Source organism: Lissotriton helveticus, chromosome 9 (genome assembly GCF_964261635.1).
Source record: "Lissotriton helveticus chromosome 9, aLisHel1.1, whole genome shotgun sequence".
In the NCBI taxonomy this organism is placed as follows: Eukaryota; Metazoa; Chordata; class Amphibia; order Caudata; family Salamandridae; genus Lissotriton; species Lissotriton helveticus.
In genome coordinates, this window is record NC_136070.1 from 224128469 (window position 1) to 224154539 (window position 26071).

General features: G+C 45.4%; 1 protein-coding gene across 7 annotated transcripts in view; it reads right to left on the reverse strand.

Annotated features, from left to right (window-relative positions):
• MIA2 (MIA SH3 domain ER export factor 2) overlaps window positions 1-26071 on the reverse strand; it is a 626403-nt gene that overhangs the window by 562776 nt on the left and 37556 nt on the right. For all 7 annotated transcript variants that reach the window (XM_078659761.1, XM_078659760.1, XM_078659759.1 and 4 more), the window contains exons 2-3: window positions 25915-26048; window positions 25192-25278 (exon numbers count right to left, since the gene is read on the reverse strand). In XM_078659761.1, coding sequence (XP_078515887.1) covers window positions 25192-25278; window positions 25915-26048 — 221 coding nt within the window. The remainder of the gene's footprint in view (window positions 1-25191; window positions 25279-25914; window positions 26049-26071) is intronic.

The following is a 26071-nucleotide window of genomic DNA, read 5'->3' on the forward strand; positions in this document are numbered from 1 at the left end:
ATGTCATTGGCTGTTAGCTAGCTACCATGGCAAAATGCAAACAGTTAAAGTGCAAATGCCTTGTTACAAGTTGCACACAGAGGTGTCCACATAGAGGGGCTATGGGGTACATTAATACTCTGACTAATTCCAAGTGCCCTGGTGTATCTGGACCCGCTTATCCCAGGTTCAAAAACACTAGATGATTCCTGGCAGAGCCTATGTCACAACCAGGCCCACAGTCACCCAGATAATTCTCCCCCTAGCATTGCCTTGTTTGCCCTCATTGCCCCAGATATGCAGGACATCTTCGATGGCCATCTACCACCTGCTAAAAGCAGTTGGTAAACGGTGTTGTTAATAGGCATCCATTATTTGACCTTGAATTAGGAATGAGATACAGACAAGGACCCATATTACCAGGTCTGCATGTTTTATTCCCATTTAGAGGTCAATCACTAGTAATTCCTATTAATTTGGTGAAGGTATAGCTACCAAAATGGGAGATTCCAGCCCTGCAATATCTCTGCCTGTAATGAGGCCCGAATTTCCCAGTTCTGCAGTGTGAGAAAGTGCCCTCTTTCTGCATGGTTGCCCCCACTTTTTGCTGACTTGCTGATGTACTTTGACTGAGTATGCCTGGGCTCCTGCTAATCAGGTACCCACGGCCGATGTTCTTTCCCTAAAACTGCATTGAAGCCTAAACCCAGTTGGCATCTCTGGCTACATGTCAGCCGCTGGTGAATGGTACCACAGTTACCCAGGGCACTGTGACCAGAGAAGGCCTCTAAGGGCTGCAGCACTTATTGTGCCACCCTTAGAGGTCCTGTACCCTGATACTCACACACTGCCTTTGCAGGCTGCGTGTCTTGTTGCAGAACAAAGTGAAGAGTTGACTTGGCCCACATCCCTGTGAGCCATGCCTGCAACCCACTGCCCTGGCATAGATCAAGCACCCCTCTAGCTGGGTGCACTATACCAGTGGTGAGGGTACAGGTGCCTGAGCCCTGTACCCCTACAGTGTCTAAGTCCATTCTTAGACATTGTATGTGCAGTGCTGCCATTAAGAGTATATGGTGCTGGGAGTGGGTCATTTCGAACTCCACAGGACCATAATGGCTACACTGAAAACGGAGAAGTTTGGTATCAAACTTCTCAGCACATTAAACCCACACTGGTGCCAGTGTGGGATTTAATGAAAAATGCACACAGAGGGCATTGTAGAGATGCCCCTGTAAACTAACCTACCACTAGTGTCCAGGCTAAGTGGCTGCTTTCAGCTGCTACTACCAGACATGTTTCTGGACCCCTGGGTCGAGAGCCAGCTGCTCTCTGGAGCCTGAAACAATGCACATCCTGGGATGAGGTGCCAAGCCTCCTCCCCCAGGATAGGCAGGGTTCATGAAGGGGAAGCTTCAAAGGCTTGCCGCCTTTGTGAGCTTCCCCAGGCCACTTGCTGATCTCAGCAACTGGTCCCCACTGATTCTGACCCCCACTTTGGGTGGGAGAAACGGCGGTAACAAGTGAGGAAGAGAGGTGTGCCCACCTCTGCCAACTCCATCCCTCAGGTGGGGGAGGCGAGGTGAGGCACAACTCTCAGTACACTCCATCTTGAAGATGGGGGTACTCAGCCAACCAGCAACAGGTTCATGCCCCCTCCCACTGGAGGGTGGCATAATAGGAAGTGTACCCACCCCAGGGAAGGGACCCATTGGTCCCTGCCTTTTACCTACCTGTAACGCCCCTAAATCTAATATTTAGGGGCACCCCTGAACTTTGCTTCCTCAGACAAGAACCTGCAACAAGAAAAGAAGAAGGACTGAACAGCCGTGCCAAAGCAAACAAGAGGACGACGCCCACTGACTAGGCGCTAGCCCTACCGGCCTGTCTCCACCTTGAACCTACTCCTGCAAAATCCCGGTTTGTCTAGCAGCCAGCAACCTCGTAAACCCTGGAGGACCTGCCTGCCTTCAAGCACAAAGACTTTATCTCCAGAGAACACCGGGTTTTTTGACCTGCAACCTCTGGCTCGGGCCGGACACTGGGAATTCGCCCCACTCTGCACCCGGCGCCAACGGCCTGAGCTCGAGTGGGTGAACACCACGAGGAGGTCACCCCGGCGATCCTGACCCGAGATCCGGCAACCCCTGAACTGTCTCAAGCCTTCAGCCCTGAGTCTACCCCCAGAACCTCAACTCCCACTACCAAATACTTACCTCAAAACTGGTAACACTATTTTCCTCCGTAGGATAACATTGACTGTTTTTCTGTGAAAAGTTTCTAAGTGCGGAGTTTGAGGAACTAAAGAAATTCTTTAAAATTGCATAATCTAACAAAAACAATTTTACTTACCTGTTTTCAGGAAATGTCCCAGAGTAGTATCTAGGTGTACTACTCTGTGTAAGCCTAGTAATCTCAAAAGTTACTTACCTGCTATTTTACTGAAAGCCTATTAAAGCCTATGTACTGCATTTCATAAGTGTTGCATTTCTCTGTATCCATACTGTAAATCAAATCAAAGTGCATATACAATTATCATTCAAACTGTATTTCAATTACATTACCACTGTAAAGTACTTATTGCTTACACGTGCCAGGCTTGCTTGGTTCTAGAAAATAAAATAACTAAAAGAATATTTTTATACAAAAACAATTGGTCTGAAAAGCCTATTCAAGTCTATGTACTGCATTTACTAAGTGTTGCATTTATCTGATTCCATACTGTAAATCAAACCAAAGTGCAAATACAATTATCATTCAAACTGTATTTCAATTGCATTACTACTGTAAATTACGTATTGCTTACATGTGCCAGGCTTGCTTGGTTCTAGAAAATAAAATAACTAAAAGAATATTTTTATACAAAAACAATTGGTCTGAAGATCAGTCTTTGAGTGTGTAAATTCCTTTGCTGACTGAGAGTGTACAACAAATGATTAACACTGTCCTCTGATACTGCCTTACTGCTCGACCACACGACCACAAATAGAGAGTAAGGTTCTATCTAACTTTACCTCTGCCTACCTTTGTGGTTCCACTGGACTCTGTGCACACTATACCTCACTTTGGTATAGTAATACAGATCCAGCTTCCTACATCCAGCCTTTGTCCAGTGGCTAGCCTGGTGAATATTTTGTCCACAGGCAGCTCATCACTGGTTCATGAGTATGTTGTGTACATTAAAAAGTAGGAATTATGTGGGCGGATTACAGGGGCTTGACACTGGTGCTTTAGCCAGTGATCTCCAGTTCAATAGATGCCAAAATCAGATCATATGGTTAGAATACACGACATGATGTATACGTTCATAATTGGGGCGGACGGGGCTGCTGGGAGGAGGAGGTGGATCCACAGAGAAGTAATAGCCCAGTATTTTGTATTGTTTTATGTTTTAAATAACAGACAAAAGGCCATGGTGACGTCTGCATATACAATAGTATTAACATGTGGCTCATTAGGGCCAGCTGTGGGAAGAAAATTCAATAAAGTTTGTTGGAAAAAAAAAGTAGTCATTATGAATAGTTTACATCTATATCAATAAATACAATTTCTGAACTCTCTATGTTGCTGGGAATGCTCATGCCATTGGTCCTGGATAATCTGTTTACTCCAGTAAACAATGGCAGTCTCTCTATTGCATTTCTGGAAATATTAATTTTTATTCAGTGATTTAATCCCCAACGCAGGTGCTTCCTTTCTCTTTACATTTTAGGTGTGAATTCCAATCGAGTGAAACTGCTGATGTGGTAATTTTGCACTCAGAACTCCCGATATCACATGGATTGGTAAATCTGCAATACAGAGTTGCTGCAGTGTTCTCCTTTTTCCCCTATGGAATAGGGAATCACGGTTTGTTAAGAAAACATGTAAAGAAACTACTTGATGCTGAAAACGTTTTTGACTGTCTGACTGGTCTTTCTACAATGATGAAAAAGTTTATATCTGCAAACTATGAAACACTCACATCCAAAGTATTAATTAACAGAGAGAGGAGTCATGGACTTTGTCAGAAAGCAAGATGACCGCCATGTGAGGATGGCTGTTTTCTGCCCTCCTCCCTGTCGAGCCTACTGTATTGCTAAAAACTCTTCAGCACTCTTTATGCCTGATGAGAGTGGGGAGTGGATTAGTTAGCATTTTGTTAGCTGAGTGGTTGTTTACAGCAAAAGGATCATACCTGCTGCATTGTGTTTGGAGGCTGGCCTAGCGAGCGGCTCGCTATGCATCCGCAACTAAAAGACACTGGGCAGAGCGGAGGTTGCAATGACTCCGAAAGCTGTGAGAGACACAAAAGCCTGCGGTGGCAGTGGAGCGGAAATAAGACCAGAGATAGGACGGTGGTGTTCGGATAAGCCTTCAGTGAAAAAGTCGGCAGAGAAACGGAGTCCGGAGACCAGGGCCCATGGGTCTGCAAAAGCGATAGTTACTGTGGGCTCTGCAGGCTCTAAAGCAGATTTTTTTCAAAAGCCTATGCAATCTTCAGGCTCAACTACAAGCGTGTGGTCAGATAGCATTGGCTCCTGCTTCTGGTTTACTAGTGTGTTCTCACCCCCTTTTCCCTGAGCTTGGAGCTTAATTTGACTGGTTAAAACTCCACGGAAGGGGACACGGAGTCACCCTCTTCTCTAGAAAAACTGGAATTATCGATGCAGAGCCCAGATGGAGTAATTGAGCTAACAACTAAAGAAGGTATGGCTGCTGCAATTTCTGTAACTGTGGTAAATGTGCATACCACTTTGGACGGGCAGGCTATAACTCAGAACCCGAAAATAGAACCATATGTAGATGGCAAATTATCTGTGAACACCTTAAGACTTCAGCAGTTGTCCTTCTGCAGCCTTACTAAGGTGTGCATGGATACGGACTCAAGGGATAATTGTTTTTCACTCTCAGATCTCTCTGACTGGTCAGATGAGGAGAGCCAGGGATTAGCTGGAGGGTGCTCTAGGGTGAACTCGCTGGACAGCATGCTGAGTAATATAAGCAGTCAGGATGAGAGACGGGGGCCTCACATCTTGAGGAAGGCATCGACAGTACAGTCAGGAAGAAAAAGGCACTGCAGAAGGAGAGGTTTAAAGTGGAGGCAAAGGGACTTCTCTGGGACTACTCTGTTTGCCCCGCCTATATGAGGATGCCTTGGGAGGTGGGAATTCTACTCAGGGTGCTTGGGAGGCGGCATCACTTGAGTCAATCTATCAGAGCATAAAGGCGCAACACAAGGAGACGCGCACAGAAGGCCGCAAAACTCAGTCACAATGCCGTAAACTACAAGGTGCCATCCGAAGGGTTACAAGGACGTGCACCGAATTCTCGGAAAGGATGGCTAAAGCCGAGAACACGATTGTGACACTGGAGAGTGAAGCTCTGACGTAAAAGAAAGCGATTGAAACGCTGGAAGCTCAAATGGCAGATACACTGTGGAAATTGGAAGACTTTGAGAACAGACTTAGAATAAATAATCTTAGAGTTCTGGGTATCCCCGAAGGACTGGAGGGAGTGTACATCCACAAATACATAGTAAGGCTCTTGAGGGGAGCCTTCCCGGAACTATCTAAGTGGGATTGGGACCAGGAGGTGCAGCGGACTCATACGTTCCCCTTTAGGCAGAGCTCCCAGGGTACACAGGAAGGAGCAAAACCCAGGGCAATATCGATCCATCTTGGAAATTTCTTGGTGCGCCAGGCAGTGTCAAATCTGGCGCACACAGATCAAAAACGGTCAGCAGAGATGTACATATTTTATTATCCTGGATTTTCAAATAGCTGTTGAAAGAAGGTGGCGTCTCATCACCTGACACAACCCTTCAAAGCTAAAGGAGCGCGAGCGTATATCTAATGAATCTGGTTAAGCTTAAAGTGGGCTGGTAAGATAAATGTAATGTTTTTACGTTAGACATTACATTAGAAGCTAAGGTGAAGGAGTTTCCTCAATTCATGCTAAGGTATTCTAGTCCGAAGATACTATTGTAGAAATTCTATTTTGATGGTGTTTCAGTCTGTCCTTAGTAATTTTCTTGAGGGAGTATCAGTATGCCTGGGGAGGGGGTTTGTTCATATTTATACATGCCATTGGGGGGGGGCATTGGGTTTGGTTTATGGGCACCGGGATTGTTATTTCTTGTGTATATCTGTGCTGGGGTGTAGGCTGATTACTGTTTGAGGATTTGCAATTAGGGCTTGGTATGGGAGAAGGGGGGAAAACCCCATCAGCGGACATGGTTGGTCGAACTTCTTTCAGGAGTTGACAGGGGAGGGGTGGACTGGTGGGAGGGCTGGGGTGTGGGGGATGGTGGGGCTTCTGAGGGGAAGGCATTTCATGGCCTAATGGTGAAAAAGTGGGAATCTCATTGTAGAATATCACAGTCGACAAGATCAACTAAAAAGTAAGATGTGGTCAGTAATGGTTAAGATAAGGTTTTCATTGAGCAGATACAGCAGCAGAGGCAGCAGGACACTGATTGTAGGAGGCTGAATGGCAGGTTGTAAGTTACGTATCTGTACTATTAATATTTGTGTCCTAAATAATAGGGCCAAGAGAGGCAGGACTGCACTGGGTTTGAGGTTTATGAAGTCAGATCTGGTTTGCATACAGGAGATGGGATAAGCGGGGGTAGTTGCAGGATCTAGATCTGTCACTTTTGGCATATATATGGCAAGGGTTAACATCCAGGGGGTGGCGGTTTTAGCAAATACATCTATTTGTTCCTGTAATTGTGTAGAGGTGGACAAATTAGGTCGCTGGGCCAATGCTGAGTGTGGTGTTGGCAACGGCCGATTTACGGTCTGCTCATTATATGGCTCTAATATCGATGAGGTGGCAGTGTTTGATTTTCTGAATGTAGAACTGGCTTGGTGGCCTCTGCCTCTTATCTTCTGTGGGGGTTTAAATATCTATTTGGATCTGCGTGATGATTTAAGTAGGAACCAATCGTATTTAGGGAGGAAACCCGGGGTATGCAGGGCTTCTCAGCGTTTGGTGAAGGATCATGGTCATATAGATGTATGAGCTAAGTGTAAGGCCCCAGATCCAGGCTTTACATTTTATTCATTCCTGCATAATAAATTAGTCTGGTTGAACAATTTTTTTGTATCTACTGCTCTGGTTAGCCAGGCTGGGACAGAGATGTTTCAATAAGCCCTGTCGGATCATAGTCCTCTGATTCATGAAATTCAAGTAGCAGGTATCACTAGGCATAGGAGGGATTGGACCTTCGACAGGAAGCTTCTGTTAGATATAATGTATCGGGATTATAAGTGTAAATGGATTCAACAGTTCCTATAAATGTATAGATGGATGGCTCTGATGGGCATGGTGTAGGATACTCTTAAGGCAGTTGTTAGGATAGAGACCCTCAGTTTTAACGTGCACCAACAAAAGCTGAGACAGGGTGAGAATTAGAGTCTATATAATCAGCTGTAGCCAAAGAAGAACTTACTTAAGGGGCTGGATGCTCAGGAATCGCAGCAAGAGACAGCAATTTTAAAATCAAAGATTAAATGTCACTTAGGTATCGAGTAGCTCTAAAGTTCATTACTACAGGTCACAATGCTATGAATTTGGAGAGAGTGCCAGGCGGCTTTTAGCCAAGCAGATTAGGCAGAAGGAGGTTGAAAATTAGATACTTGCTATAATGAATCAGGGAGGACAGACCTTTGAGTCGCACGCCGATATCCTTATGATTTTTAGGGAGTTTTATGAAGCACTCTATATGGAAGAGCTTTAACCACTGACAGATTGGTATGAATATTTTTTTACGGGCCTAGATACAGTCAGGTTAAATAAGGAGGGCCAAGCCATTCTGGATGCCCCAATAACTCTGGAGGAGATATATCTCCCACTAGAATTTTTGAAGTGCTGCAACAAGACATGTTGCTGACTTTTTGGGAAGCACAAGGAGGGACAATTCCACCATCTTGGGAGACCACAAATATAATTGTTTAAAAAAAAAAAAAAAGGTATGCCAGCAAAGTATTTGGCAAATAGGTTGGGGAAAGTCATCTCGCCATTAGTCTCACTTCGACAACATGGTTTTATTCCTGGACGTAGCACAGTTGACCAAGTTAGACGGGTCATCACCCCACTGAATATGGGTGTGAAGCCTCAAAGTCACTGCCATCGCCGACTTTATGGCAGAGCGACTGGTGCGACTGCAATGGGTGCTGACCTTTGAAGGGTGGCGCTGACCTCAGGAGGTACAATGTGTTTAGCAATAACTTATGATTGGGGAGCTGAGGGGCACTTTTGCCCGGTGGTAGTGAAAGAATCTGAGGAGGAGGTCATGTGGGTGAGGTCACCAAAAATTATGTTTGAACTGGGCGCCACCATCGCTAAAGCTAGCCCTGGTCACCGCTGAACGTAGCCTTACTAGATGCCGTAAAGGTTTTTGACTGTGTGTCTTTCAGATTTCTGTGGGCAGTGTTAGAGTGGAAGGGCTTTGGCAACAGCTCTATTCAGGCCAGTAAGGCCCTGTATAAGAATCCGAGGGCTATTGTGAGAATAATGGGGCAAGAGTCCGATGATATACAAATTTTGAGGATCACTAGGCAAAGCTGCCCATGCTCGCCTTTATTATTCGCATTAGATCTGGACCCCTTTATAGGAAAACTGGAGAGGAATCCACGCATTAAACCTGTTATTGACAACCAAGTGGAATATAAGGTCCTCGTATATGTAGACGACATTGCAGTGGTAACCATCGATCCATTTACTGTGCTACCTGAAATAGAAGATTTAGCTAAGCAATTTGGGGTGCGCACAGGATATAAATTAAATGAGGGCAAAACCCAGGTATTATGCACTGGGGGAATGGGATTCAATGATCCATGGGTAGTGGCTGATGCAGTGTATTTTGGTGTTAAACTTACTGTAGCCCTGGATAAGTTGGTAGAATTGAATATGGAATAAATACTAGCTAACATTAAGCGAGATCTGGATAGAATGGATCACTTGCACTTGTATTTGGAAGGTGCAATGTGTTGAAAATAGCCATCTTACCAAATGTGCTATATATTTTCAGGACTGTCCCATTGGAAATGAACAAACTCTGGCTGTACAGTTTGAAAAGTGCTCATTTGAGCTTTTTGTGGGGTTATCGGAGACTAAGGAGGGCAGCCAAATATAGGATTCTGCAGAGGCAGCATGGTGGTTGGTCGGTCCTCAATGTCACACTTTACTACTAGGCATGTATGTTACAACACATGAGTATATTTGTTTCAGATAGCTCAGGTAGGGTATACATGAAAGAAACTCCAACAATATATTAGTTGATCCTGGGGAGTGAAGCTAAAGGTTGTCTTGATAAAAAGTGGAACGTAGCTACTACACGAAAACAAGGTTTAAGATCTTAAAAGCAGTATATAAGGTCTGGGTTCAAGTCAAGCGAAAAATGGGTAACCCCAAGATCAATCTGTACACATCTATGATGGCTTCATCAGTTCTCCCTTCTGTGTTTCAGGATGCAATAACGTCTAGATGAGCACAGAGGGGTCTTACAGCTGTGGGGGGTGGGGGTTATGTATTCTGATAGACAACTTTACTCCTTTGCAAGAGACATTTGGACTGGCATGGGGAGACTTTTTTTTTAATGTCTGCAACTTCAAGGCTTTCTTTTTAAAAACATGAGGGATGCAAAGGCAGTGGCAAGGATCCCTGTAGTTGAGGGGATGAGGCGAAAGGATAGGATTGGCATAATCTATGAGTTATTGATACAAGGTTTACCAGATGATGTAGTGTTGCAAAACTCTAAGTGGGAGGCTAGATTTGGTGTGGAGGGGCTTTATATCCAGGATTCATTGAAACTAGGTAATAGAGTGCTGTTGGCGGCCAGTTTGAGAAGCTAGCATTTTAAGATGATTTTTAATTTATATCACATCCCCCAAAGGTAGCAAAGTGAGGCAGTAGGTTTGGTGGCAAATGTAATAGGTGTGGTTTGAGTGCGCTGAAATTATCCATTGAGGAAGCTACACTGGCTTCCGGTAGCAGCCAGGATACAATTCAAATCTATGTGCCTGGCTCAGAAGGCCCTTCGCAAGACAGGCCCATCCATAATGTTTCCCTGGGCCATTCCCTATTCCCCTTCTAGAGCCCTACGATCCAGCGTGTAGCACCTGGCCACTACGACCAAAATAAACAAAGCCCGCTTGAGTGGTCGCTCATTTTCGCACAATGCCGCCAGAATGTGGAACTCCCTCCCGCTTGCCCTGAGAGAGAACAACAATCTGCTGACTTTCAGGAGACAACTAAAAACTCATCTGTTTGCAAAAGCTTATTAGCGCCCTATCCTGTTGTCAGAACGGTCCTGGCTAAAGCGCTGCGAGGCCTCAGGGTAGTTACGCGCTATATAAGTTTAATTTTCATTTCATTTCATTTCATTCATTCATTTCATTCATGTTTATCTCATGCCCCAAATTAAATGTATTTCTGCTTGACATTGAGAGGTTTGTGAGGTTAATTCTTGGTTTGCAGATTCCAATTACCCCAGCATTGATGATTTTAGGTGTGATTGATAGCACAATGATGCTTTGAGGCGAGAGGCATATTTATTATTTGTGGCTGTGACAATGGCTAAGTCCTGACCCTCCAACTTTTTTTATGTGGAGGTTAAGGTGGTTAGCAATCTACCATATGGAAATCTCCCTGTATAAATGAAAGGGGTGTAAGAAACAGTAACGGGGGTCCAAGTTATGGGCCCTGGTTACTACTTGGATGAAGGGGCCAGCAGGGCAGCAGTGAAGGGGCGACGGGTAATAATGGTGGTGGCTTTTGGGCTGCTCTAGGTTCTCATCTGTTGGTATCTGCTGGAGTGTTCAATTCTTTGCTATCACTGTCAATATGGGATTTTTTGGGGTCCCACTGAACATTTTTATTTATTATGCACTTGCACTTTATAGATCTATTAGTATTTAAAGGGATGATGAAAACGATGCTTCTATGTAAGAACATCTATGCATTTATGACCTTGCACTTTACGAACATCCACATGCACTTTTGATGTAGCTTAAGAATTTGTTTTTAAACTTCTGGGGTACTTTGATTCTGAATTTTAATCCATTGTTGGAGCTATTCTCATTGATAATGATGGAAGAGGTAGTTTTATTTCTGCTGCTGCTTATGAACTATATATTAATAGTATGAATTGGTATTTTATACTACTATTTCTAAGTTTGCTGCTAAAAATGTATCGGACTGATCATGAATTTGAATTGAATGTAGTTATGGGCATTAGGAATGTGCTGTTTAGATCATGTAGTTGATGTGCTTTGTATAACCTATTGAAATGTCTGCTGGGTGTAATGATGACATATATGAGTAAAATCAATAAAAAAAAATGTTTTAAATGAAGAGAGAGAGCTCTACAGCCTTTCCTCTAGGGGTGCCCCGCTCTCCCACCCTTTTTGTTACGACAGTGGAAAGCTTGCTCTTAAAGATCAGAGGGGCAGGTATATAGAAGGAATGGCCTTTGGAACACACAATTGAGTTATTTATTCTAGGATAGAAGCAGGGGATGCTTTACCTAGAAATTGTACTGTCACTACCTTCCCCTCGCTTTGCACACCAGTGCATCACAATACAGATTTCACTTTGGCATTCAAGTGTGATATATTTCTGTTTTGGAACTCTACTTAAGTTTTACAACTTCGAAAATATGCAATTTTACGCATTATGAATTAAGCATATCCAGACACATTGTATATCTTCAAAGTAGAGTAATAACAATAATTAAATGATACTTGACTCACGTTGTACAGATGATTGACTTCATATATGGACTAGCTAGCACATTGCAACATTTTGGCAAAGGCATCAAAAATCAACTACTCAATTCACTTCATTATCTCTACCCTAACTGCAAGATATCTTCTTGTAAACATTTAGGTGCTTAACTACCACTTGCATAAATCGTCCCTTATCTATCACACTCCCTTCGTTCTTAGCGTATGTCCGGAAGGCAGCCCATAAACATTTCCTGTTTATATAATTTGTCTCTAACGAAAGGCTTTCAACCTTTCCATAGAATAAATCTTCCAATTTTTTGTGCAGCACATGTTTATCAGAGGTGGGTTTGGAAGTTCCCAGGATTGTGCTTTAACTAATGTGATTGCTAACATCTTTTGTAATATTAATCTGCCTAATATTGTTGTAAAACAGTAGGCTTTCTCCACACCAGTATTCCCTCTAAGAAGCAACAGATGGCTCATCCTTGGTTCAACGCCTGTAAATAGCCCCTATGTTTGAGGTAACTGCTCTTCAGTGTAACAAAGTGCATTGTGCTGCACAACCCTTCCTGCATAAGTGTGAACTATTGAACATAGATTTAACATGAGTTGGGGTTAGGTACCAACAAGTGATTATCTTGTATGCATTTTCTTTGTATAGGAAACAAATCAATATCTGTATTACCTGTACCCAGATCACTGACCAGGACTCTTCTGTAATCTCACAACCTAGATCGCTCTCCCATCTCACCATATATGTGTGCTTAATGGAGATTTTGACTTATTTAATATCAAATAATTCCAGTTTGTTTTGAAATCAGTTGGTTCAATTGCGTTTTTCTCAGATTGTTTGTTTTTACACCCTGTTGTAGCACCGCAATATATTATTTAGATTATGCAATAACTGTCCATTAGATTCAAGTTGAACCTTTATTTACAAGTTTCTACATCAATACGTTGTCCATTTCAGAAGAACTCTTCTAAAAGAGGGGGACTATTGTGTTTCTAACATTTAAACCCATGGTCTATTGACCAGAGACAAAGCCTGGATTGCACACTGTAGGCCTCATGGTGGAAGAAGTAAGTTGTAACTTCACCTGATCTAACTGCCTCCTTACAGTAACCATACAGCAACAGGGATGATGATGATAAAAGTGGAATGCTAGAACTGTGATGGGTCCACAGTGTACATTCCAGAGGAATAATTGTTCATCCAATAGCCCATGCTTCAAATAGAGTGTTGCTGGCCAGTTAAATGCATGACAAAGTTTCGCAACTTGAATATATTTCTGTACGTTTGAGAGGCCCATTCCTCCCACTTGAAAGACCTGATGTAGCGCATCCCTCACTATTCTAGGGAAGTTTTGATTCCATGCAAATGCTAACAGCTTCTTGTGGATGTCGTCAACTGCTTGTTTTGTGAAAAGCATGGGCAAAGTTTGTGTTCTGTATAATAGTCTTGGAAACATTTCATTGTGTTACTTGCAATCCCTCCGAACCAGGAGATTTGCAACATTCTCCAACCTTATAAATCTTTGTAAAGGATGTCAAGCAAGCGTGGAATGTTGGATACATAAATGTGTTTGGTTTTATTAAGACTATTTACGCCCTTCACGTCCTCATACTCTCATTCGAGGCTCACTATAAATTGAACAATCCCCACCCCCGTACCATTGATTTATTTAAATTTATCATGGATTCTGAGACTTTAGGAAACCTTGTCGAGTTCACAAAGTAGGGAAGGCAAGGACCGATTTGGGTTTGTAAGAAAACACATTATGTTGTCTGTAAAGAGAGGTAAATTGTAATGGTGAGGGATGAATCTTTTGTCTGATATATCTTGGTTGGCATTGGTAGCCAAGCTTAACAGATACATTATAAGGGAGATAGGGCACCCCTGTATCATCCCCCTCTTAAGTGCGACCAGCACTTGAATTATCTTTATCCTAGTTGAGGGGTTTGCAAAATTTGAAGTGATAGAGGTTTTAGTGTTGGACCATGATTGAATTTGTATTCGGTCCACAATGTTTAACACTTTCTCAGCATTGAGGGCTACAAAAAGAAAACCTTCTTTCCTATGTTCAACTATTACACATAAAATTACTGTCATGAGAGTATTATGTTAATTAGGCTGGATTGACTGGGCGATATTATTTTGTGCCATATGTGTGATGATCTGGAAATTGTGACTTTCGTAAATATCTAAATATTATGGTTCAGCAAGGCATTATGCCTATACATGCTATATGATGGTGGGTCTCACTCTGGCTTTAGGCGTAGTGTTATAATGAACTTTTGCATTGTGTTAGCTATTGTTTTAGATGAAGGAAAATATCTCACTACTTTTGATAGCCAGCAGGATATCTAAAAGCTCTTGGTAAGTTTTGTAAAATGATGGAGTGAAGCCATCGGGGTATATATATAAAACAATGCTCCTTCCCAAAGACGTTAACCCCTGCCCTTTGCCCTTTTGGGGTGATACATATACATGGGTTTTAGACTCCCAACATGGATCTGCAAAATGATTTAAATTGTGGGCAACAGACCTGATGCAATTCGGCTCCTCTACAGCCTTGTTCACGGATGTATGCCATTTTGCATCATTAATCTTTATGTAAAGTGTGATAACAAACTGTGAAGACAGATGCAGTTTCACAGTCTTTCTTATGGTTTACATGATATTTCATTCACAGCCTTTGGTCTTGCAGGACTGGTTCCTGTCCCACAGGACCAGCCAATCAGAGTGCTTCTTTTTCCCCCCCTCTGTTCTCCCTCTGTAGTACTGTGTCACTAGATATCTATTAACCTCAAAGCTTAATTTTTCTAAAATAGCTGAACAGATTTCCATCAAATCACAAAAGGCAAGCTTTCTGGGGAAAGAGCTAGCTTTCTGCCAAATGTTGTGTCATTCCATTCAGCTAATAGTAGCGGTGTCTAAAGTTCCCATGTGAAATTGCATGGGGAAATGCGCTTTGGGACCCACCCTTTTTCTCAGCCCCCGCTTGTTAGGTCACCCCAAACTTTTCCAGGCAGAAGCTTCGGAGGATGAACCTCTTTTTGGAACGTTTTATGAAGATTCATCAACGGCGCCAAAGTTATTAGAAAAACAAAACAGTGGAGAAAAGTCCCCTTCTTGACCTATTAATGCAATAGCCAGATTGCTGCGATAGCAAAGCCTGCTATTTCAGAGATGGCCTTCAAAGTTTCTTCCCAGTGCATGTAAAACATCTGCGCACTTTGCTACAGGCCCAAGGCCCATTCTGTGCAAGGATTCAGGGGTATAATACACTTTGAATAAATTTCAAATATGTTAATCTAAGTCTATAGTGGGGTGACAAAGCACCTGCCTGTTTGCAGCAGGATGTTCACTGGTCACCAGTGAGGGGCAGGTGTATGTCAGACACCCATTTGTGCCTCACTGAAGAGGGGCATATTGGGGCCTCCTGTTGCATAGCTGTATATATTATACAAATTAACCTCCTTGGTGAAGGAGATGAGATTATGTTCTCTAGTGGTCGAAACGTCAACCGGGGGGGGGGGGGGGATTGGGGCGGGGGACAGTGTATTTGTGGTCTGGCCGACCGCTCTCATTCTGTAGTACAGGAGGACATATAAGGCTGCATGACCAACGGAGGAAATGTATAATTCGAAGAAATATCTCCTAATGTCTTCAGTTGCAGTGATTCAAGCTGTCTGCATGCTTTCAGGTCTCATGTCGAGGGTAGATAGGGGTTAAGCGCAAATCACTGGCTCGGGCATACATATAATTAGACTTCCCTTTGCACTGAAGGTCATCCCCTGCCCCCATCATGCATTTTGTTGTGTCAGTTACACTAGTGGGGGCTCTGCCAATGGAATGGAACCTTCTTGGCTGATACTGCAGGGTTGTCACAGACCTCTCCATCTCAGATGAAAATTTGAATATTTAAGGGTCATTTTGTGCCACGTCAGAGCCTAGTTCATGCAGCTCAGCAGGGAAATGATGTGTCAGATCCTCACGAAGGACATGACCCCTGAGCTATTTCTTCAATGGGAGAAGGCAGAATGTTGCTTACTATGGGTTCTATTTCATATGGGAATGTAATTTGACTTCTATATGAGAGACTTTTTTGTTGATCAGACAGAGAAATTATGTTATCTCCAATTACGTTACGGGGCTCTTTGCAACACCAACAGGGAAGATGGGATCTTACACCATTTTACAAACTTTTGTATCATCAACAAGTCTAATCTGAAGCATATTTGTGGTATTAAATGCAGCACAAAGCTTCTTAAAATGAAATAGGTTGTTAAACCATTAGGGGGTAACAGTGGCAACCCCTATGGTCATGCCTCCCAAGAACAACATATAGTATACAAAACTATGAACATTTTATAAGGGAATGTATAAATGTTACATTTCTCTAAGTAAACTCAAACAAATGCACCCTAATGCAGATGGCAAATGTACTGGAAGGAGATCTTAAGTCATCTTAAAGGAGCTCTTGGTTACCCAATTCCAGCTGATATTAGTCATCCTACTGGTACTGAGACCGCCTATCTTGGAGGGTATAACGAAAAAGTATTGGAATTTACTGACCATATGCTCTTGCACCCCATACAAACAATAGTGGTGAACTGGAAAAAAAACTCTGTCCATCGTCCTTGAGTGTATGCTCACTGTAGATCTGATCAGAGATGGCTCTGGAAATATTAACTTTTGACTTGCAGGGTAAATACATTTGAAGCATTCTGAAATCCCGGATGAATCCCCTATGGGGAGAATCTCTTACTTTGTCATGTCCAAGAACATTAACAGTGTTACACTTTCTCTGGACTGGACTTTGATGATTACATATGGTGATGTGTCCTAACATTGTATATATGAAATGTAAGGTGCCTGTTGATACACGTGTAATTCATTGGCTAAGTTTGGGTCTATAACTCCTCTGTTTTACAGGGTAGAGTTGTGGGGGAGGGGAACATGTGGGGTACTATCAATGTCATTGTGTACACATGAAAGTGTGTTAACAGCAACCTAGCTTGCTGTGGTTGTACAGATAAAAGGGTTGGCGTGGTCCTCTGCTTGATTTTCCCTCTGGCTGCATGTACTAGTCAACAGCCACACTGAAGGAGTTCTAATCTTCTATTTTGCCCTGGCTTGACTATGCTGATTGAGCTTATATTGACCTACCTCACACTCTTAATCAGACACCCAACCCGCCTACTGAAATATGGTCTTAAATTGGAAGACTTATATCACTCAGGTACTAAAATCCCTCCAAAGACTGCTGGTGAATGGAGGATCCTTTTTACGGCACTCAGTGTTGCTCACCAGAGCAGGAAGGGGCCCTGTTAACCTGGGAGTGAAGCTGTAGTGAAACTTCTGAGTAAAGTAATACAATGGGACTTAGGTACATCCCGGTAAGTAACTGGGGAAGGGAGAAAGAATATTCTCAGCCCATGCGAACCAAGCCAGAAAAGCTCTACTAATGCATCTCAGAGCAATGCCGGAGCACTTTACTTTCTGAAAAGAGCTTAAAATACATCTATTTTGGGGCACAAAGATGATGACATGCCCATATAATGCTCAGGAGCAGGAAGATGGCAATGTTTGTATAGGGGGAAATTGGAGCCTAATGGAGGAATGGATAGGGGCAGTGGTAAAGTTATGTTGATTTTTTATAGCATCATAATGTAGTTCTTTACAAGAAATATGTAATATACAACAACATACTGCTCATGCGATACAATCTCTGAGGTACAACGAGCAGCGCTGGTTGAGTAAATGAGGATAAACCGGAATAACAATTAATTATTAACCACACACTACACTGTGCTGAGCAGCACCACAGATTATGCCAGGAAATTAATGCAAATTCCCCTATAATAATAAGTGTACCAGATGTTCAGTATAGTTCAATGCAGTGCTAAAAAGCACACAACTCATGCCACAAACAATGATAGCCTTTACTTTAAACACCTGTTATCCAAGGTTTATCAAAGATGACCCATGGATGATTATGGCTTAAAAGTGTGTATTCGAGGGCACATTTGACCTGAGAGAACGTGCTTGACATCAATAACAGACCATTAACATGCCAAACCTTGACGTGACAATCTATTTTCCAGCATCCTTAGCAAAGTGAACTATTATCATCACTATTTGGTGCCGGCCCTAATAGACCGGACATCAATTGACTATGAATATTTGTCAAGCTATCTATCTATGTTGACCAGTAGCCCACCTTGCAGTTATTTTGGGTTCCATTGCACTTTTGAGTGGCAGATTTTTGGTTGAATTGGGCATCCCAGTTTTGGCTGAGACCCGCTGGAGAATCTTTCCAACACTCAAAACTGCAGAAACTAGCACATAGCGCAGCCAGGCATTGCCACATTGATTTCCCGGGTCTGGTACCCAGACTCCACTGATTAGAAACTTAAGCTTGTAAACCCAACTAGACCAAAGGAGTATGTTTACTCTATGTGTTTGCGATCCCTATATAGAGATTAATATGACCAATTAGGTTCAAATGTAAAACTGATTATTACGTATTTGTGCTAAAGTATTATAAAAAAGGGGGTCGAATCTTGGGCTGAGACATGGCTACGACCTTTTTTTCCTATGTTGTTCATCCTTTAACTACCCTACCATTCCTTTCTGTAAAAAAGATAGATTTTTTAAAAAGAATAGTTCTGACGATTCTATGAGTTGTAGACTGTGCAATTACTCTGTAATATTATATCTGATTTTTTTTTTGTAAAACGATTTTTATTGCAGAGTTACACACTTCATAAACCAATCCACTTACAATCATGTTCCTCAGAGTCTTTTCAATCTTGTTCTCAACCATAATTTTGTACACAGCCATTGAGCCCACATCCCGGGGGTCGGGCGGCGGTACTCGTGGTCCTGTTATTCTCCCAAGCGTGCTGGCTCGTGTAGGGAATGATTGGTTCGTTCGCCCTCTGCTTTATATCTTTAACTTGCCCCCCCCACCCCTACCATTGGTCGTCTAACTACGTCAATACCCCTGCTGTCGCTCTGCCCCCCCCCCCATGTGTCTACGCCTATGCCTGGTGCTAGAACATGTAGTCGTGGTGTTGGACGAAGGAGGTTTATGTACTACTCTGTATGTGTGTGTCTGGTGTTAGTGCTGGGTCAACAGAGGGTGTCTATGGGGTTAATGGGTCCTCAATCTCCTCCCCCTCTAATTCCTCCATTGTGCTGTCCCTCAGAGCCTGAACCAACATCTCCCACGCCATCGCAGCATCCTGCGCTTTCTCATCCGAACTTCGGCGAGCTAGTTGGTATCTAATCGTGCTCTCAGCCGTTGCCCACCTCAAGAATTCGTTCAGCCACCTCTTGTGTGTCGGCCCTGATTTCGATTTCCACCCCTTGGTCAGTTCCCGTTTGGCTATAAGCAGGCCCATGTCTATGAATTTGCTTGTAAGCTTGTTTTTGCGTGTGTGTGGGAACCAGTGTAGAATTGTGACCGCACTGTCGTACTGTAGCTCCCTGTCCGTCACTGTATTCAGTGTGTCTCCTATCTTTCTCCAATATTCCCGTATGTGGTGGCAATCCCTTAGCATATGGAGTAGGTCCGCCTCTAGTAGGTTGCATCTGGGGCACTCTGCGTCTGCCACTCCGAAATATGTTGCTATTTTGCTCAGGGTTAAGTAGGCTCTATGGAGGATGTACAGGTGAATGAGTTGGAAGCGCGCATTTCTGGTGCTCTTCCTAGCTCTTCGTACCAGTTGGGACCACGTTGCGTCAGGGATTTCCTTCTGTAGGTCCACTTCCCACTTAGTTTTAAGCGGTGTGAGGGGTGGTATGTTTTCGGATGACATTCTGGAGTAGAGGCACGTGACTGCTTTGAAAGTCCCCACCGCCATCATCGTATATTGGCACGCCAGAGTTGTCTTTGGTTCGATCAGCCCCTCCCCCCAGTGTGTTTGTATGGCTCTCACCACTGCCGCGTGTGTTAAGTAATCGCCCCTTGGGAGGCCGTAGCGCTCCTGAAGGGTCTGGTACGGTACTAGCACTCCGTCATCATAGAGGTCCCCTAGCATTTGTAAACCTGCCTCCTCCCATCCCTGCAGCCCCGACCAGTCTCCACCATGCGGTAGCGCCGTCACCATACCCAATGGGATTTCGGGCGCATACGGGTGCACGGGCCCAGCTCGCTTATGTGATCGGTTCCAGCACAATCGAAGCGTCCGTTCTTCTAGAGATAGTCCTCTGAGTACCAGTTTTTGTTGCAGGGTAATGTATGCCAGGACATGCCGAGGAATACCAATATCCCTCTCCTGCTCTGGACCTCGGTAGGCCCTCGCAACCTCTTGTGTGAAGTATTGTAGTTGGGCCGCCAAGTAGTACAATTCAAAGTCTGGGACCGCCAGGCCCCCCTCATCTTTCGGGCGGGTTAGCGTCGCCAATGCAATTCTACGCCTGCCCGATCCCCACAAGAAGGACACAACTAGTGACTTCAGCCGTTTAAAGGTTGCTCCAGGTATCCATACCGGGAGGGTCCGGAAAAAGTATAACAGCCTTGGTAGGGCGATCATTTTTAGTAGCGATACTCGGCCCGTCATGGATAGGGGCAGGGTTGCCCAGAAGGTCATACTGCTCTGCAAGGCTCGGATGCAGCGTCCGATGTTGCCGTCGAGCAGGTCAGCAGGCTCATGGTATATGTGCACCCCTAGGTAGCTTAGGCAGTCGGGCTCCCATCTCATCCTCGAGTGGGTTGGGGGACGCGCCTCATTTCTCCGCAGGGGGAAGAGGCAGGTTTTAGTCCAGTTCACCCGTAATCCAGAGACGTCGCCAAAGCGTGCCAACAGTCTCTCGGCTCCTTCTACCGCCTCCTCGGCATTCTCTAGGAAGAGGAGTAGGTCGTCTGCGTACAAGGAGATAAAGTGGCGGGTTCCTCCGGAATCCAATCCGCTGCAGTGGTCGCCCCGCCTAGCCATTGCCGCCAGGGGTTCCACCGCGAGTGAAAATAGTAGGGGGGAAAGTGCACATCCCTGTCTGGTTCCCCGGCCCACATCGTATTGGTCTGACACCAAGGGTCCGACCCTCACTCTGGCTGTCGCTGAGGTGTACAGCACCTTCGTCCACCCAATATATCCCTCTCCTAACCCAAAAGTCTCCATTACTCTATAGAGATAATCCCATTCCAGGCTATCGAACGCTTTCTCTATGTCGACCGCTAGTACCAGGGGAGTCCGTGCTTCGGGCGGAGGGTCATCTATCAGTCTGAGTAGTCTGCGGATGTTGTGCGTTGTATTTCTTGTGGGTATAAATCCCGATTGGTCTTTGTGGACCAGGCCTCTCACGTGGGTCAACAACCTAGTAGCCAGTATTGTACTCAGGATCTTATAATCCGTCGTCAACATAGACAGCGGCCGGTAGGACGCTGGGTCTGTGCGGTCTCTTCGTGGCTTTAAGAGGGGAATCATTATGGCTTCGCGCATTGAGCAAGGAAGTCTGCCCGTTTCTTTGGCCTCATTATATATTATTCGAAGTCGTGGGGCCAGCTGATCAAGGTATTTTATATAGAATTCAATGGGCAGTCCGTCTAGTCCCGGCGTTTTATTATGCGCCATATGTTTTATCGCTCCTTTTATTTCCGTCAAGTCTATCGGGCCGCCCAGGGATTCAGCGTCTTCTTGTTCCAGGTGGGGCAAATGCAAGTCAGCTAGGAAGGCATCCGTTGCTGCACCCTGATCTACTAGCCCGCTCTGATATAGTCTCTCGTAATAGGAACGGAAACAGTCTAGTATATCCGGCTGTGTCTGGTAAGAGTCGCCTCCACTCCCCTTAAGGGACATAATTGGCTGACTGTTTCGGCTGGGGCTCGCTAGCCAGGCCAGTAGTGTGCCGGTTTTATCTCCCTCCGCCAGGGTTCTTGTTAGGTATGTTTTATAGTCAAAGCTGCGGAGGCGCTCCACTTCCACCGCCACTGCCTCACGCACCTCACTGACCTTACCCTGAAGCTCAGGGTGGCTGGGGCGCTCTCGCTCTGCTTCTCTCAGTCTCTGTTCGGCTTTATCCAAATCATCTATTAGCGTCCTGCGCGCCCCCGCAAATTTGCCTATACAGTGTCCCCTCACCACTATATTAAAAGCATCCCACTCCATGGCTCTAGATGAGGCAGTATCCTCGTTCTCCACGAAGTACTGTGTGATCCTCTCTCCCAATGCCTCGCGAAATGGCGGGTCGTCTAGCGTGTCCGGCCTTAGTCGCCATGTTGGGATTCGTGCGATTTCATTCATCCAGTTTAGTGTTAGGAGTAGGGGGTTGTGATCGGAGATCGTTCGCGCTAGGTATTCTGTCCGGGCTATCGTCGGGAGTACCGTCTGTGAGCATAGAAAGGCGTCGAGGCGGACATGGAGGTCATGTATGCTGGAGTAGAACGAGTAGTCTCGCTCCCTCGGATGTTGTACCCGCCAGACATCTGAGAAGTCCCATCTCCCCTGCCAGTCGGCTCTGTGCTTCGCTAGTCTATGCACCGGGGAGGCCTGCAGTGGTGGGTGTGACCTGTCCAGGACGGTGTCTACAATTGAGTTGAAGTCTCCCCCTATCAGCACGGGACTAGTGAAGTAGCTGGCCAGTGTTCTAGAGAGTGTCGCAAAGTACGTCGCCTGATCTACATTTGGCGCATAAATGCTGGTAAGCGCTATGTGTCGGCCTCTAAGCAGGCCCTCAACCGCTACATATCTCCCATCTGGGTCCACAGTGTGTCTAGTGACTTGGAAAGGGGTGCCCGCTCTAATCCAGATTAGTACCCCCCTAGCGAAGGCAGAGTATGTAGTGTAATAGAGGTGGCCCCTCCATCTACGCTGCAGCGCCACTCCCTCCTTCCGTGTCAGGTGAGTTTCTTGTAGGAATGCTATGTGCACTCCCCTGCGGACTAAATAGGAGTGAATTTTGTGCCTCCTAGTCATCGTGTTTAGCCCCCGCACATTCCAGGACACACATTTCAATGAATCCACATTAGCCATAGTCCCATTGCGTTCGATCCAGTTCAATCATGATTGGCACCCAGACAGTAGGTTTGACACCATTCCCACCCCCCCAACATTCCCTCCATGTCCCCCCCCTGAACAGTGCCCTGAGTTCCCCCAACTACTCCAGGCTCCCTCCCCCCCCAGAACAGGACCTAACTGCAGTAGAGTTGTTCCCATCCAAACAGGTGAGCAAACGTGCTCTGAACTTCTTCGTAATCCGTGACTAGCACCACGGAAGCCTTATGGGCTCTGGGAAGCGTGAGCTAGTTACTGGTACTTTCCAATGCCGTCCCCATAGTCCCATCCCGCCATATACAGTGTAACTTACGACATTTCAGTCTAACAGCGTCCTGCTCAAGTGTTCATAGAGGCCGTCCGACGAGCCATCGCCAGAATCAAGTAGCCGTGTCCGAGATTTTTAGCTTCCAATTATCACCTCCGATGTCTGCGGCGTGATTCTCGGGCCTCCTGCTTTTCCCATTTCTGACAACTCAGTCTCCGAGCACGATCCCCGCTCCTCCGAACCCGATTCTTTCTCCGATCGGAGCAGTGCCGATCCCGAAACTTCTTTCACTGCTTGCAGTGCTGCTTTCCGCTCGCCTACCGTTTGAGATTGCGTCAGTTTCCTGGATCTGTGTCTCAGCCTTCGGAGCCTCCTCGATTTCCTCACCGGTTGATTCTGGCGCTCCTCTTCAGCCTTAAATCGTGCACCATCCGTGCCTGCCTTGTAAGTGTCCCACCATGTCCACGCCTCCGCCGCCGTTGTAAAGAACTGAGCTTTTCCATCCACCACTATTCGGAGCCTGGCTGGGAACAGCAGAGAGTATTGAATGCCTTTCGTGCGTAGTTCTTTTTTGATGGAGAGGAAAGAGGCGCGCATTTTTTGCGTTTCAAACGTATAGTCCGGAAACAGGGTCACTTTGCTGTTGTCTACTTGGAAGGGTCCCGCGTCCCTGGCCCATTGCAATAGCCAGTCTCTGTCTTTGTAGTGCAGCAGCTTGATGACCACCGGGCAAGGCGGCAGTCCCGGTTTCGGGGGTCTGGACGGGACTCGGTGCGCTCTTTCCAGCATGAAGAAGGGGGAAAGGCCCTCTGGGGCTACCACATTTCTTAGCCAGTTATCCAGGTAGCCCACCATGTCCGTACCTTCTGTTTTCTCTGGAAGACCCACTAGGCGCACGTTGTTCCTGCGGCTGCGGTTTTCAGCATCCTCTGCCCGCCTTTCTAAAGCCTGTATGCGGTCCAGCGCGTCCGTGAGTCGTCCCTCCATCGATTTGTGTGCTGGTACCATGACCTTTATTGCGTCCTCCGTCTCCTTGACTCTGTCCGTTAGTTTTGCATGGTCCGCCCGAAGGAGTCCAAGTCCCGTTGACACTTGTGCAATATCGTGGTGCAAGGCATCTTTCGTGGCTGCGATCGCTTGAAGGATCATATCCTGCATTTGCAGTAGGTCTGTTGTTGGTGGGGGAGCATCCTCCGGTGTTTCTGTAGCGGGGCTGGCATCTCCTCTCACTCCTTTTGTTTTCCCCATGTCGGTGTGATGTCGGTGGACCGGGGTATCGGTGAGAGAATAAGGCGTCTGGCGCTCTCGGCGTGGTTTGGCAGCGGGGGCCCTTTGGGAGATTACCCAGAGCGTCCGATCGTGTCTTTTGCCGCCCCAGGGTCAGCTAGCTCCCAGTTTTCGCTGCAGGAGTCGGGCCTATTCCGGTCGGCCACGCGGCCGAACTGCTGCGTGCTGGGCAGGGCCGCCCACGGCCTTCTGCAGGATCTCTCCCCGCCTCACTGTTAGGCTTCGGGCGCTCGTTGCAGCTCCCGGGTCTATTCGGAGGTACCTCCCAGTCCCTGTCTGTGGACGCAGGGGTCCGCAATCTTCGGCTCTTCCAGGATATTTCAGGCCCGGCCTGGAGCCCTCACGTCGGGCTGGGGGTCTCCGCGAGGGCTCCCACCAAGTTGGGTCTCGTGCGGGCCGGCTGCCCTGTGGGGAGCACCTCCTTCAGGATGAGCGAGGGTGCGGGGTCCGGCACGGGCCTCCAGGCCCCTTATCGGGTACGCCAAGACGCTCCCCAGGGCCCCCAGCAGGCGCGGGCCTCAGTGAGGCCGGAGCGTCGTATCACCAGGCGTAGCCCCTATGCGCTCAGGGCCGGAGACTGCCGGGTCAATTCGCAGTAATATTATATCTGATGTCTAGCACCTCTAGAAATTGAGTCCTTGGCTATGAGTAGTATCCCAGGCCCTTGGACAACAATGTACCCACCAAGAGTACTGCCATTTAACCCTCAACGCTCGAAGACCAAGAGAAAAGACATTCAATATGACAGAAAGTGTATTTGAAAATAGTGTTTAATGAAAAACAGCATGTTCGGCATCTGTGGTCATAAACTGAAATACAGCGTTTTTAGAATACAAGTGCACTAAAATACAGTATTTAAATCCACCACTGTACCTGTACATAAGTACAAGAGTAAACCATGTTTAGATGCTTGTTCATGTCTAGTCTGATGTTACTTACCATAGCTGGTACCTCCACTTCTTTTGAAATGAATACTTCTTCAACTTTAACTGCATCCTTTGGAAAATATCCATATTTCTTTCCTTGCTTTAAAAAATAAAGGAAACAAAATAAATAAACACATTTGTTATATTTTTCTATGATGTTGTGATTTAATTTAAGGGAGTTACTTTCAACTTTCTATGTAACATTTTCAACATTTCTCAAACAATTTTGGATACCATTCTTTCTTAAATCGGAATAACTCATTTGCTACCCACGAAAAAACGGAAAGAATTATGTAAGAGAAAATTTGAAAGAGAGATTTACTTTGCATTGCTAGGCTTTGGCAAAGTGAGTGTAGATTTGTGGAAATATGAGCAGTGACATGCTAACGTCACGAAACAAAGTAAAATAGATGTGATGTACACATTGTGGCCATACTGGAGTGGACAATCTGATATTACAGGAGAAATGCAGTTGTTGGTAGGTGGGATCGAAAAGGGGAAAACAAATGTTTATTTTGTAAGTTAGGAAACAATCTTAAAGCAGGTTAGAATCATCCCGACCCTTGTGACGCTCCTACATGAAGCATAAGTGAGCGTGAAAGCTTATGCATTGTTTTATGCTCGCACATTATGTTCTATTTTGGCAGATCCTACAAATGCAGGCATATCTCTCAATTATTGTAGTAGTTCAGTGTTAATGCTATTACGATGACGTGTTGCCCTCTGAAATACTCACACTCCCTTGCCACAGATCATCTCGTTTTCCAGAGAGCTTATAATACACAAGTATTTCTTCTCCAGACTTGAAGTTCAGGTATCTGCAGTCAGGACCCTTATAGTCACGAGAAGCTTGAGCTCTGATCATCAAACCTGCGTCATGACATGAAGAAGAA